General features: G+C 36.7%; 2 protein-coding genes across 3 annotated transcripts; both read left to right on the plus strand.

Moving 5' to 3' along the window:
- Positions 1-6,118: 6,118 nt before the first annotated feature.
- Positions 6,119-16,647, plus strand: LOC110799425 (serine/threonine-protein kinase STY13). Of its 2 annotated transcripts, XM_056828354.1 has the most exons (7): positions 6,119-6,564; positions 6,724-6,929; positions 12,748-12,880; positions 13,060-13,255; positions 13,669-13,793; positions 15,108-15,266; positions 15,998-16,647. In XM_056828354.1, exons 2-7 carry the CDS (start codon positions 6,766-6,768, stop codon positions 16,292-16,294), a joined length of 1,074 nt encoding a protein of 357 aa, XP_056684332.1. In that variant the 5' UTR covers positions 6,119-6,564; positions 6,724-6,765; the 3' UTR covers positions 16,295-16,647. The 2 variants fall into 2 exon arrangements, with proteins under 2 accessions (XP_056684332.1, XP_021860386.1); XM_022004694.2 differs by having other exon boundaries at positions 6,120-6,929.
- Positions 16,648-19,243: 2,596 nt separating this feature from the next.
- Positions 19,244-19,644, plus strand: LOC130461379 (uncharacterized). Its single transcript, XM_056829463.1, has 2 exons — positions 19,244-19,357; positions 19,453-19,644. Exons 1-2 carry the CDS (start codon positions 19,244-19,246, stop codon positions 19,642-19,644), a joined length of 306 nt encoding a protein of 101 aa, XP_056685441.1.
- The last annotated feature ends 475 nt before the right edge of the window (positions 19,645-20,119 follow it).

Genomic DNA, 20,119 nt, shown 5'->3' on the forward strand with positions numbered 1-20,119 from the left:
GTAAGGGAAATAAATTTGCACCTAGGAGTAGGAGGTGTGCTTTTATTGGCTATCCGAACGGCAAAAAGGGTTGGAAATTGTACGATATGACAACGGGTGAGATTTTTGTATCACGAGATGTCAAGTTCTACGAAAATGAATTCCCTTTTGAACTTGATAATATTGACAAGGTTGGCGATGACATTGTTATCTCTAATGATAATGCTGCATTGGACGTAAGTTTTGGGCTTGATAATAATGACAATTTTGCCGACGACGTTGTAACTCCTAATGATAATGCAAAAGTGGACGTGCCTTTTCTAGATAATATGGAGAGTGTCTTAGAATCCTCACCACTTAATGAGGCAGCAGGGCCTGAAAATGAAGTGCGGGGTACGGTAATTGGCCACAACATGGCTGTGGAGCTTACTGTTGATGAGCATTTACATGGCCAACAGGACCTTCCAACTGCATCAACAAACCCGCAAGCACAACCCCACGTACTTCCAGACTCTGTGACAAGCCAACAAGCGCCAACAACATCTTCAGCCCCAATGTCTACGGCACCCTCCGAGCCCAGCGTGCCACTTGTTCTAGGTAATGGTTTGGGTCGTGGCTTCCGTGAGAAACGACCATTGGTTTTGCTCAAAGATTATGTCACACACATTGTCACAAAGAGTCCTTCCACAAGTTCACCGACCTCCACTAGCTCCTCAGGTATTCCCTATCCTATAGCACATTTTGTGAATTGCAATAAATTTTCTGTGCGACACCGTATATTTCTTGCAGCTGTAATTGCAGGGCTTGAGCCTCTTACTTTTAATGAGGCCATGAAGGATCCTGGTTGGAGGGAAGCTATGCAGAAAGAAATTGGTGCTTTGGAGGATAATGAGACTTGGGTAATGGAAGAATTACCACCCGGGAAGAAAGCGCTTGGGTGTAAATGGGTGTACAAAATCAAATTTCATGCCAGTGGAAAAATTGAACGATTAAAAGCTCGTCTAGTAATTTTTGGCAATCATCAAGTCGAAGGGATTGACTATAATGACACATTTGCCCCCGTGGCAAAGATGGTAACTGTTCGTGCTTTTCTCGCTGTGGCCGCTGCTAAGAATTGGGAATTACATCAGATGGATGTGCATAATGCCTTCTTGCATGGAGATCTAGATGAAGAAGTATACATGAAGTTGCCTCCTGGTTTCTCGGTGGATAAACCGAGAATGGTGTGTCGTTTGAAGAAATCTTTATACGGTCTTAAACAAGCTCTGAGATGTTGGTTTGCTAAGTTAGCTGCGTCTTTGAAGAATTATGGTTTTCTTCAATCTTATTCGGACTATTCTCTTTTCACTCTTCATCAGGAGACTGTTCAGCTCAACGTCCTTGTGTATGTTGACGATTTGATCATTTCTGGTAATGACTCTTCCGCTATTGCTTCTTTTAAAAGGTACTTGGGTGAATGTTTTCATATGAAGGATTTGGGTGCTTTGAAATATTTTCTTGGTATTGAGGTGGCTCGGAGTCCGGAGGGGATTTATTTGTGCCAACGGAAATACACTCTTGATATTGTTGCGGAGGCGGGACTATTAGGTTCGAAACCCTCCGGCTTTCCAATTGAACAAAATCACTCTCTTGCTCTTGCAAATGGTGCCTTTATTGATGATCCAGAGAGATATAGACGACTTGTGGGTCGTCTAATCTATTTGTCATTTACTCGTCCCGATTTGGCATATGTCGTACATATCTTGGCACATTTCATGCAAGAGCCTCGCCAGGAGCATTGGGATGCCGCCCTACGGGTCGTGCGTTACTTGAAGGGGTGTCCGGGACAAGGCATTTTACTACGAACAGATTCCGATCTTTCTTTGTCCGGTTGGTGTGACTCTGATTGGGCTAGTTGTCCCTTAACTCGTCGTTCTCTCACAGGTTGGCTTGTGTTTCTTGGTCGTTCCCCGATTTCTTGGAAGACTAAGAAACAACACACTGTCTCTCGCTCTTCTGCAGAAGCCGAGTATTGGTCTACGGCAGCCATTACTTCGGAGTTAAAGTGGTTGAAGGCCTTGCTTTGTAGTCTCGGAGTGGATCACCCTCGAGCTATGGAATTGTTTTGTGACAGTAAATCCGCTCTACACATTGCTCAAAATCCTGTTTTTCATGAACGCACGAAGCACATTGAGATTGATTGTCATTATGTTCGGGATGCTATTCAAGATGGTATCATTGCTACAAATCATGTTTCGACGCGTGAGCAACTTGCCGACATTTTTACCAAAGCTTTAGGCAAGCGACAATTCTTGTACCTACTTCACAAGTTGGGCATTTATGACCTTCATGCTCCAACTTGAGGGGGGGTAATGAGGCCTATATATATTGTATTAAGCTAAATGATGTAATTTGTTATTTACTAAGCCTGGTAATGTCGTGGGCTTATGGCCTTTGTCTAGGTTGTATATATACAACAAATTGAGAAATACAAAGCGAAGAAAACACATTAAAACCTAAACCTATTCTGTCATATTTTTTTTGACTTTTCAACACCTTTAGTGAAATACTATTTTACCCCCTGAATATGGAGTAAAAAATCACTAGTGACCAGCGGTGTAGACTGACTCGTCCACCCGAGGCATAAAAACCCATACCAGACTTAGGCATTAGAACTATTGAAACAATCACATTTCTTAACGAATTTTCTCATGTTAGCCACATATACAGCCATTGGTCGGTTCACTTACAAAGAGCTTATAAAATATTGATGGTGGAATTGAAGGAAGCATGGGTTGATACTATTTTATAGTCTACCACTTTGTTCCACGATTGCTATTTATATACTTTTTGTATACCCAATAGTTCTTTATATCATCCAACAAATAGTATATATGGCCTATCTCATCAAAACAATGTGAGAACAACAATCAACTCGATCTCTTGCCAACCATCTATCGGAGACTTCCAAATAAACTCAACAGTGAATGTGGCCTCAAATTAACTCTTTAGATCTCATTCAATATTATTGTTAGTATTTCATTTTGTGTTTTAAAATTGCCAAAGTCATATACAAGCAGGAGTAAAGTTGCATACGGAGTATAATATAAACTTGAAATAATCACCTTTGTAATGATTGTATTGATTTTGAAAACTGCCAATAAAATTGTAAATTATATTTTCTAGTTTTTAAATTATTGCTTTTAGTTTAAAAAACGAAAAAACCATAACAAGCTAATCCTTAGGTATATAGTATTAGAGTATATAACTTATAAAGCGGTCTTATTGCAGAATAACTACGACCAATCATCGCAAATTTTTTGTTGTACCAGTGTACAACGAGAGTTGGCTGTACCCCCCATCCAAAATGAACATTTACTATTTCGGAAGTTGAACATTAATTTGTTTATTTGGAAAAGAATATTTACTATTTCGAAAATGAACATTTATTTATTTATTTGGAAATGAACATTTATTTACTCAATCGAATATGAAAGTTTATCTAATTAGTTGTCAATGATTTATTCAACCAATTTAGAAATGAACATTTATCTACTGATTGTGAAATGAGTATTTACTAATTTTAAAATGAACTTAGTTGTTGCATTACTATATATGTTATTACTTTGAACATATATTTACATATATTGAGCAACTAAACATGTCAAATAACACATTTTACCAAAAATATTGAACATTTTAGGCGTTGTCTATGTAAAATTGTACTTGAATTACAAGATATTGGTAGAAATCATCCACTTATTTTTCTATATCTTTTATCTTGAATCTTGCTTTTGATGTAGTCTCGAGTTCTTATACTTTTGAATGTGCGTACGAAGTGTGATTTGAACACAATATTTGACTTTTACAGTTTCAATTTCCTAATGTAAGCTGAAAATGAAAATACTAAGTAATTTGATATGATGATCACAACTAATTTAAAAATGAACATTTACTGATTTGAAAATGATGAGCATGCAAAGAAAAGAAATAGGTTAAAAAGAAAGAACAAGGGTTTAAAAGATGCTCAATAATAGAACAAAAGGTATGAACAAATAAAACAAAAAGTATGAACAATTTCATTATGAACATTAAGCAGATGATTATTATGAACAAACAAATAAACAAGCAAGGACAAACAATTCAACAAAAAAGAACAACCAATATAAAAAAGAACATACCAGAAGAAAGAACAAATAATACAACAATTATGAACAATTTTATGATGAATTTAAAAAACCAACATGAAAGAACACACAAAGAAAGAACAAACAATACAAGCAATTGTAAAAACATAAAAGAAAAATGAAGACCTTAGTTTCATTATGAACATTTATTATGAACAAACAGATAAACAAGAAAGAACAAATAAATAAGAAAGAACAAATAATTCAACAAAAAAGAACAAACAATATAAAAAAACATAAAATTCCAGAAGAAAGAACAAACAATTCAACAAATTATGAACAATTTTATGATGAATTTAAAAAAAACATGAAAGAACAAACAGTATAACAAGAAAGAACAAATAATATAAGAGCGTCAAACAATACAGGCGCATCGTTTTTTGGAGGTACAACAGTTAGGGGTTAACCTATCATAACTAATGGAATTATAGAAATAGAAATAATATTGTAGAACCAATGCATCTAATAGTAACATTACGAACTACTAGTAGTAATCTACCAAATTCATTTCAAAGAGCTTAATGTCTCAACTAATAACTAATTGCCAAAATAAAAAATAAAAAATAAAATTGTCTCAACTACCAAGGTAAAAGATTGTCCCAAAGTACAAGAACAACCCCCCACATTAAGGTCGGTGTAATATTTTCTGTTGATCAAAACTTCCTAACCAATAATTCAAACCTTAACTAATGTGGAGTATATAGGTTTAATCTTCATTCGAACTTGCTATTCAGAAAACTATATAAAAGTGGACAAATACCAAAAGAGTACAACCGAGTGTACTTGTACAGTTATACTCTTATACTCCGTAATGTGCAAGACAGTGCCATACTATAAAGGTTATTATTTGTCCATAGCTTATGATTTTTGAGCAAATGTGCAAAACAAATCCTTGGTCCATTGTATGGTGAGCATCTCTCATTTAAATTTGCAATTGGAAGACATAATTGTTCTTTGAGTTACTTATATACAAAGTGCATAGATACCAAAAAGTTACATTACGCCACAACTTAAGATGGATGCTAAACCTTTCATCAGTCCTAACCATTTTCCGTAGTACCTATGTAATACGAATTTTTTTTTTTTTTTGGATGAAGACAAGTGACATGTAAGTTCATGATCATGAAAGCTAAATTTTTTACATGGAAAGCTATAAGAGAATGACAACTCAATAAGTGTTATCGACTTTCTTAACCATCTACTTCCTCCGTCCCTTTTTATTTTTTACATATTTCGTTTTGTTGTCCCGTTATAATCTTTATATTTGATATATTTCCTTTTATATTATATCATAAATACCCTTAATATTCTATCAAAATTATGTCAAATGATTATTTTAATTAATTAAATTCATCGGGGAATTAAGTATTACTCATTTTCCCAGCGAGTTATTAAAATTTCTCACAATTCCCCAATGTCCGAGTTTTAATCGTTAAATTGCGGCATTATACAAAACATAAATAAGAAAAAGAGTTGGAGGGAGTAATATTTTTGAACAAATCTTAACTATCTTAATTGTACATTCAAAATTCAGTCACATAGTAAAAGAGAGAATAAATAAGACCATTGCTACATGAACTTAAGCAAATAAGTTAACTAACTACACAGTACGGAGTATAAAGAACGCTTTACCCAATTCTGCCGGTAATACGAAATGATGCCAAACTTATATTACTCCGAAATCTTAGATTATGTTTCATTTGACTTATGTTGATTATATTTATCTGAACTTATTTTATTTTGTGAAGTATTCTGGCTTGATAAACTTTTTTGTGTATAAAAGTGTCGGAATGGATTAGTCATAGTTGTCACATGTTTTTTTCCTTTTATTTTTTAAATAAACAAAGATCACCTCATATGCTCTCCACGTGTGCACGTCTTATTTGCCACATGTATTTTCATATCTCCTTTTTTCTCTCTCTTCTTGAATATCCGTATTTTCTTTAAAATCAAATTAATATTTTACCTCTCACTGTTTTTCAAAATAATAAAATAAAAAACACTGACCGGAACAGATACCTGCGAATATCTTCACCGGAATTTCCATTTTCTCTTTTAGAGAGAGAAACTGAAAAACTCTGCAATTCAATCACCCAAAAAATCAAAATTAGGGTTTACTTTACCTCCATTTAAGCTCAAAAAAGCTCCCTTTTTTTTCCTTCAAAGATTCAAACTTTGCTTTTATCCCACAATAGCTCACTAAAAATTCAACCCCTTCTTTTTTTTGTTGCTTCAAGTGTAAGTTTCTCTGTTCTTTTTGCTACCCTTTTTCCTCCCCACAAATTTTCTTCCATTTTCGAATACGAAGAAGCTTCAAGTTCAAGCTCAATCCCGTCACACACAAAAAAAGAAGAAGTTAAAGCTCAATCAAGAATTTTCAAGAATAAAAACAAAAACAAAGGGTTCTTTGTTTTTTTAGGTAATCTCCCAAAATAAAATCAACATTTGACTATTCAGAGGAGAGAGAAATTTTGGGTTTTTATGGGGTTGATAAACCCCAGATGCTTCTTTTAATGCAACATAAAAGGGTATTCTTTTCCAAAATTTTAATTTGATTTTTGTTGGGTTTTGTGGAAAGATTAAAATGAGGCATTCAGGGATTATTTGAGAAAAAAAGAGTATGAGTTTTGGTAGAGAAGAGAATGATGGTGGGTCAAACAACCCAGATTCTAGTAGCAGGTCGATCACCGGGTCACTTGATGAGAGTCTTCTGGTTGACCCGAGATTGTTGTTTATTGGGTCAAAAGTTGGGGAAGGAGCTCATGGCAAGGTTTATGAAGGCAGGTCAGTTTAATTTTTTTTAAAAAGAAGAGAAATTAGTTTTGTTTTAATTTTATGACTTTGTGTTAATTTGTAGTTATGATTAGTGTTAGGGTTAATTTCGTTCTTTGTGATCATTCTACTTATAATGTTTTGGATGCTTTATTTAGAATGTTGATGTTAAAGGGTATGATGATTTTGAATTTAAATTTGGTGTTCATATTAAATTTCCGGGTTAACTAACTGCTGATTTCTGTACATGTTTGCTATTTATTTTCCTTACAACTGTTTTAGTTATAATTTGGTCAATACAACAGTCTCTAAGGGCCTCAAGTGTAGTTTTTCATGCTGTAATCGTGTAAACTGTAAAAAGAACAAGAATAGCAACAGCATCCTAGTAATAGTGTCGCTGAGGTGCAAAGAGGCCCGAGGCAGGGTCTGAGGAGGTCCGGATGTTGCCGTCTTATCCCTAGTACAATTCCGGAGTTTTCTGGTGAACTGGAGGTTCACAGACTGGAGTAAAATACTTTCTTTTGGGGTATTGATGAACCAATAGCATAGTTGTTTAGTGTAAGCATTTTTTGTGTTTTAGAAGAGGGGAGGGGGATAGGTTAGTGGAAACCTAAGTATTATAGTAAAGCTGGAGTAAACTACGATAGTTTCACTATTTGTATCAATGGAATGTAAGGTGATGTTAGCGGCTTAAGAAGCTGAAAACTAAAAAGGTTGCGTGAGTATAATGCACTCAGTTCATCCTGTGAATTGAGTTCAGAGTGTAAGAGTGCGGTGAGTTGTATTATATTTGAGAGATATACAAGCTATTTATATAAGCTATTTATATTACAGAGGAGAGCTATTAACGTAAGAGAATAATCTAAGGAAATGAGAATAACATCCTATGAGAATATTATGTACATAGGAAGGAGATAATTATGCAAATAATTATAGGAGTAATTGTAGGAGATAAATGTGCACAAAGATATTCTAGGATAATAGTTAGAGAGGATAATATCAATTGTTGACTTTGATATTATTCTCTACATGCCTCCGCAAGATGGACGGCGGTTCGGTGAGTCCGATCTTGGTTAATAGAGTGTCGAGTCGCGGCCTCGAAAGTGGCTTGGTGAGAAAATCCGCTAGTTGGTCTCCAGTAGAAACATGAGTGACTCTTAAGGCTTGCTTCTGAACTTGCTCAAGGATGAAATGAAAAGCTATAGCCAAATGCTTCATTTTTGAGTGAAATACGGGATTAGTGCTTAGGTAAGTACCACTAAGATTATCGCAGTAAAATGACAGAGCGTTTTGTAGGCGAATACCAAGTTCCGTGAGTAAATTGTGTACCCACATTAATCCAGCAGTGGTGGAGGCAACAACACGGTACTCGGCTTATGTGGATGATGTAGCAACCGAACGTTGTTTCTTAGAGCACCAGGTGATAGGGGTGATAGGGGTGATAGGGGTTCTGCCAAGAAACACAACATAACCCATAGTGGAAGTGTAGTCGTCACGATCACCGGCGGAATCGGCATCCGAAAATGCATGAAAGATGGGAGGTGAGTCTCGGAATATATTTATGCCTTTGTCAAGAGTGCCACTCAAGTATCTCATAAGTCGTTTGAGGGCGGACCAATGGTCTGAAGTAGGGTTGTACATGAATTGATACAATTTGTTCACGGCAAAGGCAACATCCGGACGAGTTAAAGTGAGATATTGAAGACCACCCACGGCCGCTCTATAATCCTTGGCTCCTCCAAAGGAATTCCTGATCCAACGGTCAAGATTTGGGTGACCACCATGGGAGGAGGGCAAGGGGTGTTCAGCATGCCCAATCGATCAAGGAGATCAATAATATATCGTCGTTGACTGAGAAAGAGTCCTTGAGAAGTGGGCATAACTTCAACACCAAGAAAGTAAGACAAATCACCCAAGTCTTTTAATGAGGACCTGTTTGCAAAATGCTTGATAAAAGCTTCAAGGTTAGTTGCATTAGGGCTAGTAATAATGATATCATCTACATACACTATAAGATAAATAGGTGTTGTGGAGTGATGCAAAATGAATAAAGATGTATGAATGTATCCGAAATGCATCTTTTGAAGCCTTGACTGACCAAATAATTTTTAGTTCAGTGTACCAGGCCCGGGGTGCTTGTTTGAGGCCGTAAATAGCTTTGCGAAGTTTACAAACATGAGAGAGATATTTAGGATCACTGAATCCCGGAGGTTGAGACATGTAGACCTCTTCATGTAAAGTGCCCCTGCAGGAAAGCATTGTTAATATCAAGTTGGCGTAAGTGCCAATTTTGAGCAACTGCCATACTTAGGAGAGTACGGATAGTGGCCGGTTTGACAACCAGGCTAAAAGTTTATGTGTAATCAATTCCAGGTCTTTGTTGAAAACCTTTGGCAACCAATCGAGTCTTGTATCTTTCGATGACCCCTTTTTTTATGTATTTGATCTGAAATATCCATTTACATTTGACAATGTTTTGAGCTTCAACCGGTGATGTTAAATCCCAAGTGTGTAATTTAGAGAGAGAATTAAGCTCCTCCTCCATTGCTTTCCTCCACAAAGGAAGGATCCTGTAAAGCTTGGGATACTGTTTTTGGAACCTTTGGTTTTGTTTGAGTAGAAGTATTGTTGACATACTTCTTATTGGTTTTGAAAATATTGTTTGTGGACCTAGTAATAATAGCCAATAGGTGGTTGGGCCGGAGTAGGTGTGAGTGTTGGGTTTGCATTCATTGTTGAAGGCATGGATGTTGTTGGATGTGAGGATTCAGGTGGATGGGTTGACGTGTTGCTAGTGGACCCAAGGGAATTGGTTGGAAGTGGGGTTGTATTTTGGGGTATGGATTGAGAGTTGGGAGTTTGGGAAGGATTAGGTGTAGGTGAATCTTGTGGGCTAGTTGGTGTAGAGTGGGCTGTTTGGTCTGTGCTTTCAGGTTGCGACATATAATTGGGCTTTGGAGTATGGGTAAACTCATAAGACACCATGCGTTTGGATGCGTAATTGTGATGGATGTATCCGATTTTACGAGACTTGAGTACGGAAATTCTGACTCAACAAACCGAACATGACGAAATGTGTAAACCGGATTACTTGTTGGGTCTAAGCAATGGTATGGGATTTGGTTTTAGAGTACCCAATGAAAATACACGGAGTGGATGTAGGGTCAAGTTTATGAGTAGTGTATGGTTTTAACCAAGGATAACAAAGACACCCAAAACTTCTCAATTTTAAATAATTAGGCAATGTACCGAATAAGCAGTAGTACATAGACTTATGTGAAAGAGTTGGTGTAGGAAGCCTATTTATCAAATAAGAGGCGGTGGAGAAAGCAAAAGACCAGAATGATAGTGGTAGTTGAGCATGAGCGAGAAGGGAAGGTCCGGTTTCAACTATATGACGATGACGTCGCTCGGAAAAACCATTATGTTCGGGAGTGTGAGGAGGAGAGGTAAGAAGGGACACTCCATTAATAGTTAAAAAATATTTTAATGCTTTATACTCTCCCCCATTGTCGGAATATAAAACCTTAATAGACTTTTCAAAGAATTTTTCAATAAGGCTTTAAATCTAATGAGTACGGGCTTCGCATCGGATTTACTTTTAAGAGGATAATACCATATATATTTAGTGAAGTGGTCAATAAATATAACATAATATTTAAATCCATCAAGAGAGTGAACCGGAGAGGTCCATAAATCTGTATAAATAGCGTCAAGAGGAGCATGAGAAATTAATGTGGATAGATTAAAGGGAAGCTTGTGAATTTTGTTGCATTGGCAAGCATTACAATTAAAAAACAACAAGCTAGAAACATCAAGTTTAAAATCTGAAATAATGTGCTTAAAAATAGCTAGAGATGGATGGTCTAGGCGATGATGCCAATTTATTGTTGGAGCTTTAATAGTAGATAGTGCTAGGATATGTGAGGGAGATGGCCACTCATACACCCGTGTTTAGTTGGACCCTCAATAAGATGTCCCCTGTGATTCGATCCTTCAAAATGAAAGCATTTGGTGAGAGCTCAACAATAAGATTATTTTCAGAACACAACTTTGAGATAGAAATAATATTACGGGACATATGAGGGGAACATAAAACATTTGTAAGATGAATAGATTTTGAGGGAGAGGTAGAAAGGGATAGAGATCCTGTATGAGTGATGGGGACTCCGGTTCCATTACCTATAACAATTTCCTTCGTACCATCATAAGGTTGATGAAGTGCAAGGTTGGACAAATCACGAGTTACATGGTGTGTAGCCCCGGTGTCCAGAAGCCAAGTTGACGGAGGTGGGCTGCTGTCAGCCTGTGGTGGTGTTGCTTAATTTGGTTGAGGCGGAAGAGTGGGCTTAGCGTTTGGAAACTTTTGCTGAAAAGTAGGGCATCGAAAGAGAGAATGCCCATGAGTATGACACCATTGGCAACGTCCCTGGTAACCTGCCCCTTTCGGTTTTTCATTAGAGGTGTTCTTTTTGTAGGTGGCTCCATGTTTGTTGTGGTTGTAAGGAGCTCGGTTGTGGGTGTAGGTGTCATTTGAACCAGAATGTCGTGTGGATGTGGCATGTGCCGAGATGGGCAGCGGAGAAGTGATGGTAGGGGCAACATTACGCAAACCAAGCTCTTTAAGAAGGAGCTTCTCAATTCTCATATAATTCATCAAAGGTGATAAGTGAATCACGATCTTTGACGGCCTCGATTTTGGTAGCTAGGGTCTTGGGTACCCTCAAGGCCTCAACTACACGTTCACTTAAATCATCTGGTTTGTATGGCTCTCCAAGAACAGCAAGTTGATCCGCACACACCCAAATTGATACCTTTCATAATGGACTTAAGGTTGGCCTTAATCAATTTGGCGTGACCACGAGTATGGCAGGCAAATGTGTGAGCAAGAATTTCCCATGTTTCCCTTGCTGTTGTGGCCCTAGAAACAAGGGGGGCAATGTTGAACTCTAGTGTTCCAAGCAAGGCACCGAATAACAGTTTATCTTGTCGTACCCATGTAGAGTGAGCAGGATTTGGAGATGATGTAGTACCGTCGCTAATGGTTTCAACTGGTAGAGGGTAAGAACCATCAAGGAACTTGAATAAGCCATGACCCACAAGTATGGCCTCTAGCTGGAGCTTCCATGAAAGGTAGTTGGTGTTGGTGAGCTTGATGATATTGGTCAAATTGACAGTGATGAGAGGAGAGGAAGAATCAGCGTCGTTCGGAATGGTGTTGGAAGCCATGAATGGAGTTAGAGGGAAGGAAAAAAAAAAAGTTAAAGATCTTCCTGCTTTGATACCATGTAAGAGTGAGGTGAGTTGTATTATATTTGAGAGATATACTAGCTATTTATATTTCAGAGGAGAGCTATTAATGTAAGAGAATAATATAACTAAGGAAATGAGAATAACATCCTATGAGACTATTATGTACAGAGGAAGGAGATAATTATGCAAATAATTATAGGAGTAATTGTAGGAGATAAATGTGCACAAAGATATTCTAGGATAATAGTCAGAGAGAATAATATCAATTGTTGACTTTGATATTATTCTCTACACAGAGTTCATCCTATGAATTAGTGAACTCAGACACTCAAGTAATGACGCTTAAGAAGCTGATACATGATAATGCACTGGTTTCAGTCCTCTAAGATCCATAGTGGACTCAGTTATTGACTTGAGTGATTTCTTATTACCTTATTGGATATAAATCTCCAGTGTAGTGGGTAAAAGATTGTTCTATATGATTCTAATTATTGAGCGCCTTCCTGTAGCAACCTATGACTTTGGATTGTCGGTGACTATGAGTGTAGAAATTTATACTTCTTGTGCCTAAATGCAGATATGGTGACAGAATCGTGGCTATCAAAGTTCTTAACCGTGGGAGTACTACTGATGAAAGGGCTGTGCTCGAAAGTCGTTTTATACGGGAAGTTAACATGATGTCTAGAGTTAAACATGAGAACCTCGTCAAGGCAGGTCTTTAATACTTAATGTTGTGAATTGTTTGTGTCCATTTTTCAACTTTATACCGCCCTATCCCCTCTATCTCTGCTGCAGAAGAGATGGTTGTATTTTATTAGTGTTTCTAAGGTTGGAAATCCACTACAAGCTTGTCTTATATTTAGCAGAAATTACGTTCTTTTCGTTGCAGTTTATTGGAGCTTGCAAAGATCCATTGATGGTTATAGTTACAGAACTGTTACCAGGGCTATCATTGCGAAAGTACTTAAACAGTCTTCGTCCGAAGCAGCTAGAACTAAATGTGGTGTTGAGTTATGCTCTTGACATTGCTCGTGCAATGGATTGTCTGCATGCAAATGGGATCATACACAGAGATCTAAAGCCTGGTATTGCCAGGAACATTTTTTTGTTATAGAACTTTATTTCACATACTGATATACTCCGTATTAGGAAGTGAACTAAATTTCTACTAGCATAAACCATCTGTATTTTCTTCTAATTTTGTTGCTTAACTTGACTGTTTAGTAGAACTTGGAATGTAATGAGATTAAAGTAGTAAACCAGCATTTGTTTTTTCTATTTCTTTGTTTGATCTTGTTGCCAACCTGCTTTTTGCTCACTTTCTGTTGCCAATTGCTTTTTTGGATGTATATTTGTTTTTGAATCATTTCAGCTGTTCAGGTTGTATTGCAATAATTTCCTTTTCTTGATCTGTTTGCTTAATTATGTTAATAATTATGGCATGTTTTATTCATTGTGGACGCTCTATATCTATTTTCTATTGTTATGCCGTTTGCAGATAATTTGCTGCTTACTGCTAACTACAAGAATGTGAAGCTAGCAGATTTTGGTCTCGCGAGGGAAGAGACTCTGACTGAGATGATGACTGCAGAAACTGGGACATATCGCTGGATGGCTCCTGAGGTTGGATTTTTTTTAGAACTGTAACTGGAATTTTGTTGGATAATCACAATGCTAATTCATTCAACTGCATACATTATGTCAAGATATAAAAAAATTGCATTTAAGATTATTTGTGTTCTTCTAATCATATACGGAGTACGTTGTATTGCCTAAATAAGATGATCGTCAATTTTATAAGCAAATTTTGCTGACTTTTCACTTTAATAGTTGGTTTCTGCAACTGGAACGGACTGGTCATTCAAAGGAGATACTAGTAGTTAGATTAAGTGTTTCATAGTTCTTTATTGGTGATGGAGTTGAAATTTGAACCTGTAAAAATTGTCAATTTGCATGGTTAGCTGTCCGGCATCACTGAGGAGGACTTTTTCCCCTCTTTCTTTCCATGCTTTAATTAGCTTCTGCTCCAGAATCCAGAAAGGAATTCTATCGTTGTATAGGTTGTTTAAATTAACTCAATTCACCAATTGAGGCACCTACATTCTCTGGCTGGGTCTAGAACTAAGAATTCTCGACCAAATCCTCTCATAGGTACTTTTTCTTCTTTATATACCCCTTTACTAAATTGAACCACAAAAGGATGGCATCATTCAGGATTTAATTTTTGGTAGCGCTGTCTAGTGCTCCTGCGATATCCTTTCTTTTAGACTAGTTGATTTGCTAGTATAAGGAAGAACATCTGTTATGTAAATATTGAGCCCTAGATTGTAGACAGTGTTGTTGATTGAATTGTGATGGACCTAGGTGATTGTTCTGTTTTTTCAGCTAGTGTATGTTGATCTCATTCGTTCTTCTATTTGTTGTCAGTTTATATGCACCGTATTAAATTTGGATAGTTGTGGATATATTTAAAATTTCCTGGTTTTTGGATTTCCTTCTTTTCACCCCAGAAACCCATATTTGAACCTTTATTTATTTTTTTCTATTTTTTTTTTGGTAAACCCATATTTGAACTTAGTAACCCTTAGTTTAGCTTATTTTTGTTAATCTGAACTTATCCGACTTATTTTATTGTAAGTTGAACTTGGGTAGTTCTTATCTGCACTTAATGGCCCCTATCTGAACTTTATTTCAACTCATCGACTCTTATCAGAGCCAACTTTTCCTGTAATTTATTGAAATTATCTAAACTTAGCGTCTTGGTCTGGTTTTCTAGTCTTTAGGATAATTGTTATGTGATTTACCTTCCCCTGGTACGAACAAAAGCTCATTAAAATTTTTTAGATAGTTTAGGCTTTAATCGTGCAAATAGTTAAATTTCCTTCTGTACTTAATGATAGTCTTAATTGTAAATGCATCATGGTTTTGTTCTTGCAGTTGTACAGCACAGTCACTTTGCGCCAAGGAGAAAAGAAGCATTACAACAACAGGGTAGATGTGTACAGTTTTGGAATTGTCCTGTGGGAGTTATTAACTAACCGTATGCCTTTTGAAGGCATGTCCAATTTACAAGCTGCATATGCTGCAGCATTTAAGGTGTGTAGTCTTAAAATCTTTGGGCTGCTGCCAGTTGTGTCATCACTCACAGATAGTTGGATGTTTTTTTTTCAATTCCTTGCATCTTCTGTATTCATAGACGTTTTCTTTTATTCCTTGCTTTTATTATTATCCCGGTTTCTACCTGTTTAAGGATTGAAGGCAGAAAACTGGAGAGTTAGTGAGTTGGTGGGTGTGGGTGCTAACGTTTGAGTGAAAAAACTTGCCGAAAGTAAAAGGCTAACTTAGAACTAGAACACCCTTGTAGTATCTGTATTGGTGGGCCTTCTGTATTTTTCGAGCATAGGAATCCTAACTTCCTACCTCATTTGGACCCAGATCATCCTCCCAATGCGGGGATCCATATTAGGCTGTTGTAGTTGTGTTACTTGTGTATGTTATTAACTCAGGGTTGACTATATTTGACTCAGATTTTCTATATCTAATTTCATCCAGCTACTGCACTGTTAAGATCTTAAAAGAAATGTTTTGTTTGCTTTTTTGCATGAAAATTAAGAAAATGTGAATCAAAAGTATTGTGAATGTATATGGATCATGGGGAGTAACTCAGTTTCTGAAGGAGAGCTTTAGCCTTTACAACGTTCAGGCTATTGTTGCTTTTATAAAAGCTAAATGCCCTAGTAGAATTATTCTGAGTTTTTAACATAAAAATGTGTTTTGATTTTAAATTGAAGTGCTAATCGATTTTCTTGTCATAATATGTATAACAGCAAGAGAGGCCGACTATTCCAGATGATATAGCCCCAGATCTTGCATTCATCATGCAGTCAAGTTGGGTAGAAGATCCTAACTTACGGCCTAGCTTCAGTCAGATTATCCGTATGTTGAATCAATATCTTTTTACACTACAACCACCGGAACCTCCTCCACAACAGTGTTTGCCAGAATCTGAGGCTCCTTCAACAAGTAATGGTGCCATCACTGAGTTCTCAGCACGTGCAAGGGGAAAGTTCTCTTTCATTCGCCAACTTTTTGCAGCTACCAGGAAAACAAGGAACTTGCAATGAGAAAACGGGTAAAATTCTATGCTGAAAGATTCAATAGGTGGATATTTTCTTCTACTCCCCCCTTCCCCCCCTCTTTTTTGTGTAATATCTTTCAATTAGGATGAGAATTGTTGAAAGAGATAGCATGTTAGTGGGGAACATGTTCATGTTCATGTTCATGTTTAGTAATAAAAGGAAATAGAGAAGTTGTCAATATTACACCAACCCTCACTTCATTGTAAATCAAATACAAATCGCTTGATCACTTTGTAGTTCATCAGGATTCATATATAGGGTGATGGATGCGGAGTAATTCTGTAGACTGTAGACTGTAGACTGTAGTGCGATGATTTATACACGAATATATCTTTCTACTTTCTGGGTATGATTTATGCATGTATATTTCATGAACATATTTGTAATGGTCTTGGAATATGGGTGCTTGATCTTTAATTCCTTATTGATTAACTGGAGACGTACATCTGTAAGTTCAATATGGTATATGCAAGGGTTTTGAATCTTTTGTTCGAGGAGAAACATCCTCCTACCGAATCATCACATTGCACTGAGGCGCTGGGTATATTAGCCGGTCCAGTGTGTTATTTTGTTAATGTTCAAGAAAAAGGGTGCTCTCTTTCCCTCAAAAAAGAAAGAAAAAGGGTGTTCCGTTTGAAGCTCAATTTCGAATCTCACCTCGCTCATCCTTGGAAAATTTCCCTTTCTTCCTCCGAATATCCGGTCAAGGTTACACTAAGGCTCCGTTTGGTAGGGTGTAAAACGTTTTCATTATAAAATGATTTTTCATGGAAAACATTTTTCAAGGGAAAACACGGTTTCAAACTAGTTTTCCTTTGTTTGGTAGCTTAAAGGAAAATGAGAGAAAATGGTGAAGATTGAGGGGAAGAAATGAGAAGAGGTAAGGAGGAAAGAAGGAAAAGTGGTTTCCCTCACTTTCAAATGGAAAAGGATTTTCCACCCTTAAGGGAGTCATGGAAAATGGTTTTCCATCCCTTAACCAACCATACAACGTAAAATGATTGAAAAGGGAAAAATCGTTTTCCATGAAAACGTTTTACACCCTACCAAAAGGAGCCTAACGGTCTGTGTTCTAAACCGGTTTATTATGAAAATCTTAACATCATCTATTAGCAAGCTTAAGATCTTTTGTAATGTTTCCAAAAATCTTAAAATAGCATGTCTTATTACTTCAAATCATAATTGTTTCGTATTTTCATACGAGTAGAGTTACATAATTACAAATGGGGAGAGGGGATTCAAATCTGTGACCTATCGAACACAAGCCTTTTGGTTTTTTACCATTAATCTAACGGATTTTTCACGAAATACCCCCGTGGTTAGGGGTGTAAGTGGATCGAGAAAAGTCCAAAGTCCAATCCAATCCAGTCCAAACTTATCTTACTAGATCGGACTTGAAATATTTGGATCGGATACGAACTTAAATTACCAAGTCCAATTATTTTTTGACTGGACTTGGATTCAACCTTTTGGAGTCCAAAAAATTCAATTAAGTCCAAAGTTTTATGATTTTATTTAGAGATAAACATATGCAATTTAAAAACTATTGTGAAATATGTGATATTTGGGCCTTTAATAACTATGTGCAACAAAAAAAACAACCAAATATTACACTCCATATGAATCCATATCAATCTCTTTCTCTTTCGCTTTCTCTCGTCGGCTATGATGGTTGATTACTGAGCTTTAATATATTTTAAAATATTGTTTTTAAGAACTACTCCGTATAACCTTTTTTGGCTAAGTATTTTGATGTGTAAGACATATTGTTATTTACAATTACATCTATTTCTTAATGGCTATTTATTTATACTTTATGAAATAGTGACTTGTAGTTATAGGTATTAAAACATTTGATACCCAATATTTAGTACTCGTATATTTTATTTTATGTGTCAGAAAAGTTAGCGGGTAACAATATTATTTGCATAATGATCGAACATTTGAGTTTAACTTTTTTTTAAAAAAAACTAAAATGAAGCTAATTTTCTAAAAAAAAATTGGACCAGATTTTTTTTTATGGATCGGACTGGATCGGACATAAAAAAAGTTTGGATGGGAAATATCCAAGTCCAAATTTTTTTGGATTGGATTTGAACTTGGCAAAGTCCAATCCAGTCCATCCAATTTACACCCCTACCCGTGGTTTAAGTTTATTCACCAAATACCCTCATTTCAGTAATTCACCAAATACCCCTGAGGTTTCTTTTTCTCGCATGACTTAACCCCGTCGTTAAGTGACAGTTAAAAACTTCATTTCACAAGATACCCCTGTATTTTAAAAACTTCATTTCACCAGATACCCATGTGGTTTCTAATGCTTTCACCATATGCCCCTATGTTTTCGATTTGGAATTTTTTTCTCTTCGATTTATAATGTCAGAGAAGTCGTCATATATTGTTATTAACTCCTTAAAGGGGTCTGGTATAATACTCCAATCAGCTTCTCCTGGCCTCCACAAACCTAGAATATGAAACAACACCAACACGGTGAAATCACCATCTTTTTTGTTCCAGCTGCTTATGACTGCTTTAGCCTTTTTCGGGTTTTCATCATCATCGGATCGACCATATTCGAGATAATAAGATCTGGTTATTTCCTTGACATTGCAATCAAATATATTAAATGATCCTCTAGCCAACCGACCAACACTATTTGGTTTGCTCATTTGTTAATGAATTGAATCCAATGTTCAACCAGTCAACTGCATCATTCTTTCATCTTCGTCGGGTTTTCCCGCACTCGTTATCCTCCATGTCAGCCATGGCAACAACCTCTTGGATTTCTCTCTCTCATCAGAATCACAGACAAAATGTGCTCAACCATAACAACAATCCTTCTTTGTTCTGCAAACCCATTTCAATTACTACTCTAAAATCATCAAATTTCATCTTATCTACCCCTGTTAAAGCCCAGTTGTGTTGAATCAATCAATGTCAACTGAAGTCGCTGACTGTAATCGTAAAATTCGACATTTTTGTGAAGCTGGTAAGCTTTCAGAAACTGTTGATTTGCTCTGTAGCTCACCAACATCGAATTGGAGTTGGGTACTTATTGTTTAGTCCTACAACGTTGCGCGGAGCAAAGTTCATAGCGCGACGGTCGTCGAGTTCATTTAGTCATTTTGTCAAACACTTGGCAGGTAGACAATGTTTTGGGTGCAAAATTAGTGTGTATGTATGTCATTTGTGGGGATTTAGTACAGGGAAGGAGAATCTTTGATAAAACTGCATATGAGAAGGTTCATGGGTATTTGTTGAAATTGCACTTGGGTGGTAATACTGTGGTAGTGAGCTCCCTGATTAGTTTTTATTTCAAGTTTGGAGTTTGTTGAAATCGCACTTGGGTGGTAATATGGAGGCTAGCTGCGGTTTGGAGTTTGGATCTGCCATGGAGGTTGGAGTTTGAGAAACTTTGATGTGGAGGAAGTAGAAGAAAAGGGGCAGAGAGGAAATAAAATGAAAACGAAAAAAGTTAACGGCAAAGTTAACAGCGTTGACGAAAAATGACCATTAAGGGTATATATTGCACTTTTACAATACCTCAGGGGTATATGGTGAATAACTGAAACAATGAGGGTATTTGGTGAATAAAGTCAAACCTCAGGGGTATCTCATGAAAAATCCGATAAGATTATTTCTGAAGGGATGAAGAATAAGTTAGATGATGCCAAAGGCCTATGGGCAGATGAGTTGCCAAATGTTCTCCGGTCAATTCGAACCACGGCAAAAAATTCAACAGGAGAGACACCTTTCCTACTAGCTTAAGGTGCAGAGGTCGTATTGCCCATAGAAATGTCGAACCCACTG

Source organism: Spinacia oleracea, chromosome 5 (genome assembly GCF_020520425.1).
Source record: "Spinacia oleracea cultivar Varoflay chromosome 5, BTI_SOV_V1, whole genome shotgun sequence".
NCBI lineage: Eukaryota > Viridiplantae > Streptophyta > Magnoliopsida > Caryophyllales > Amaranthaceae > Spinacia > Spinacia oleracea.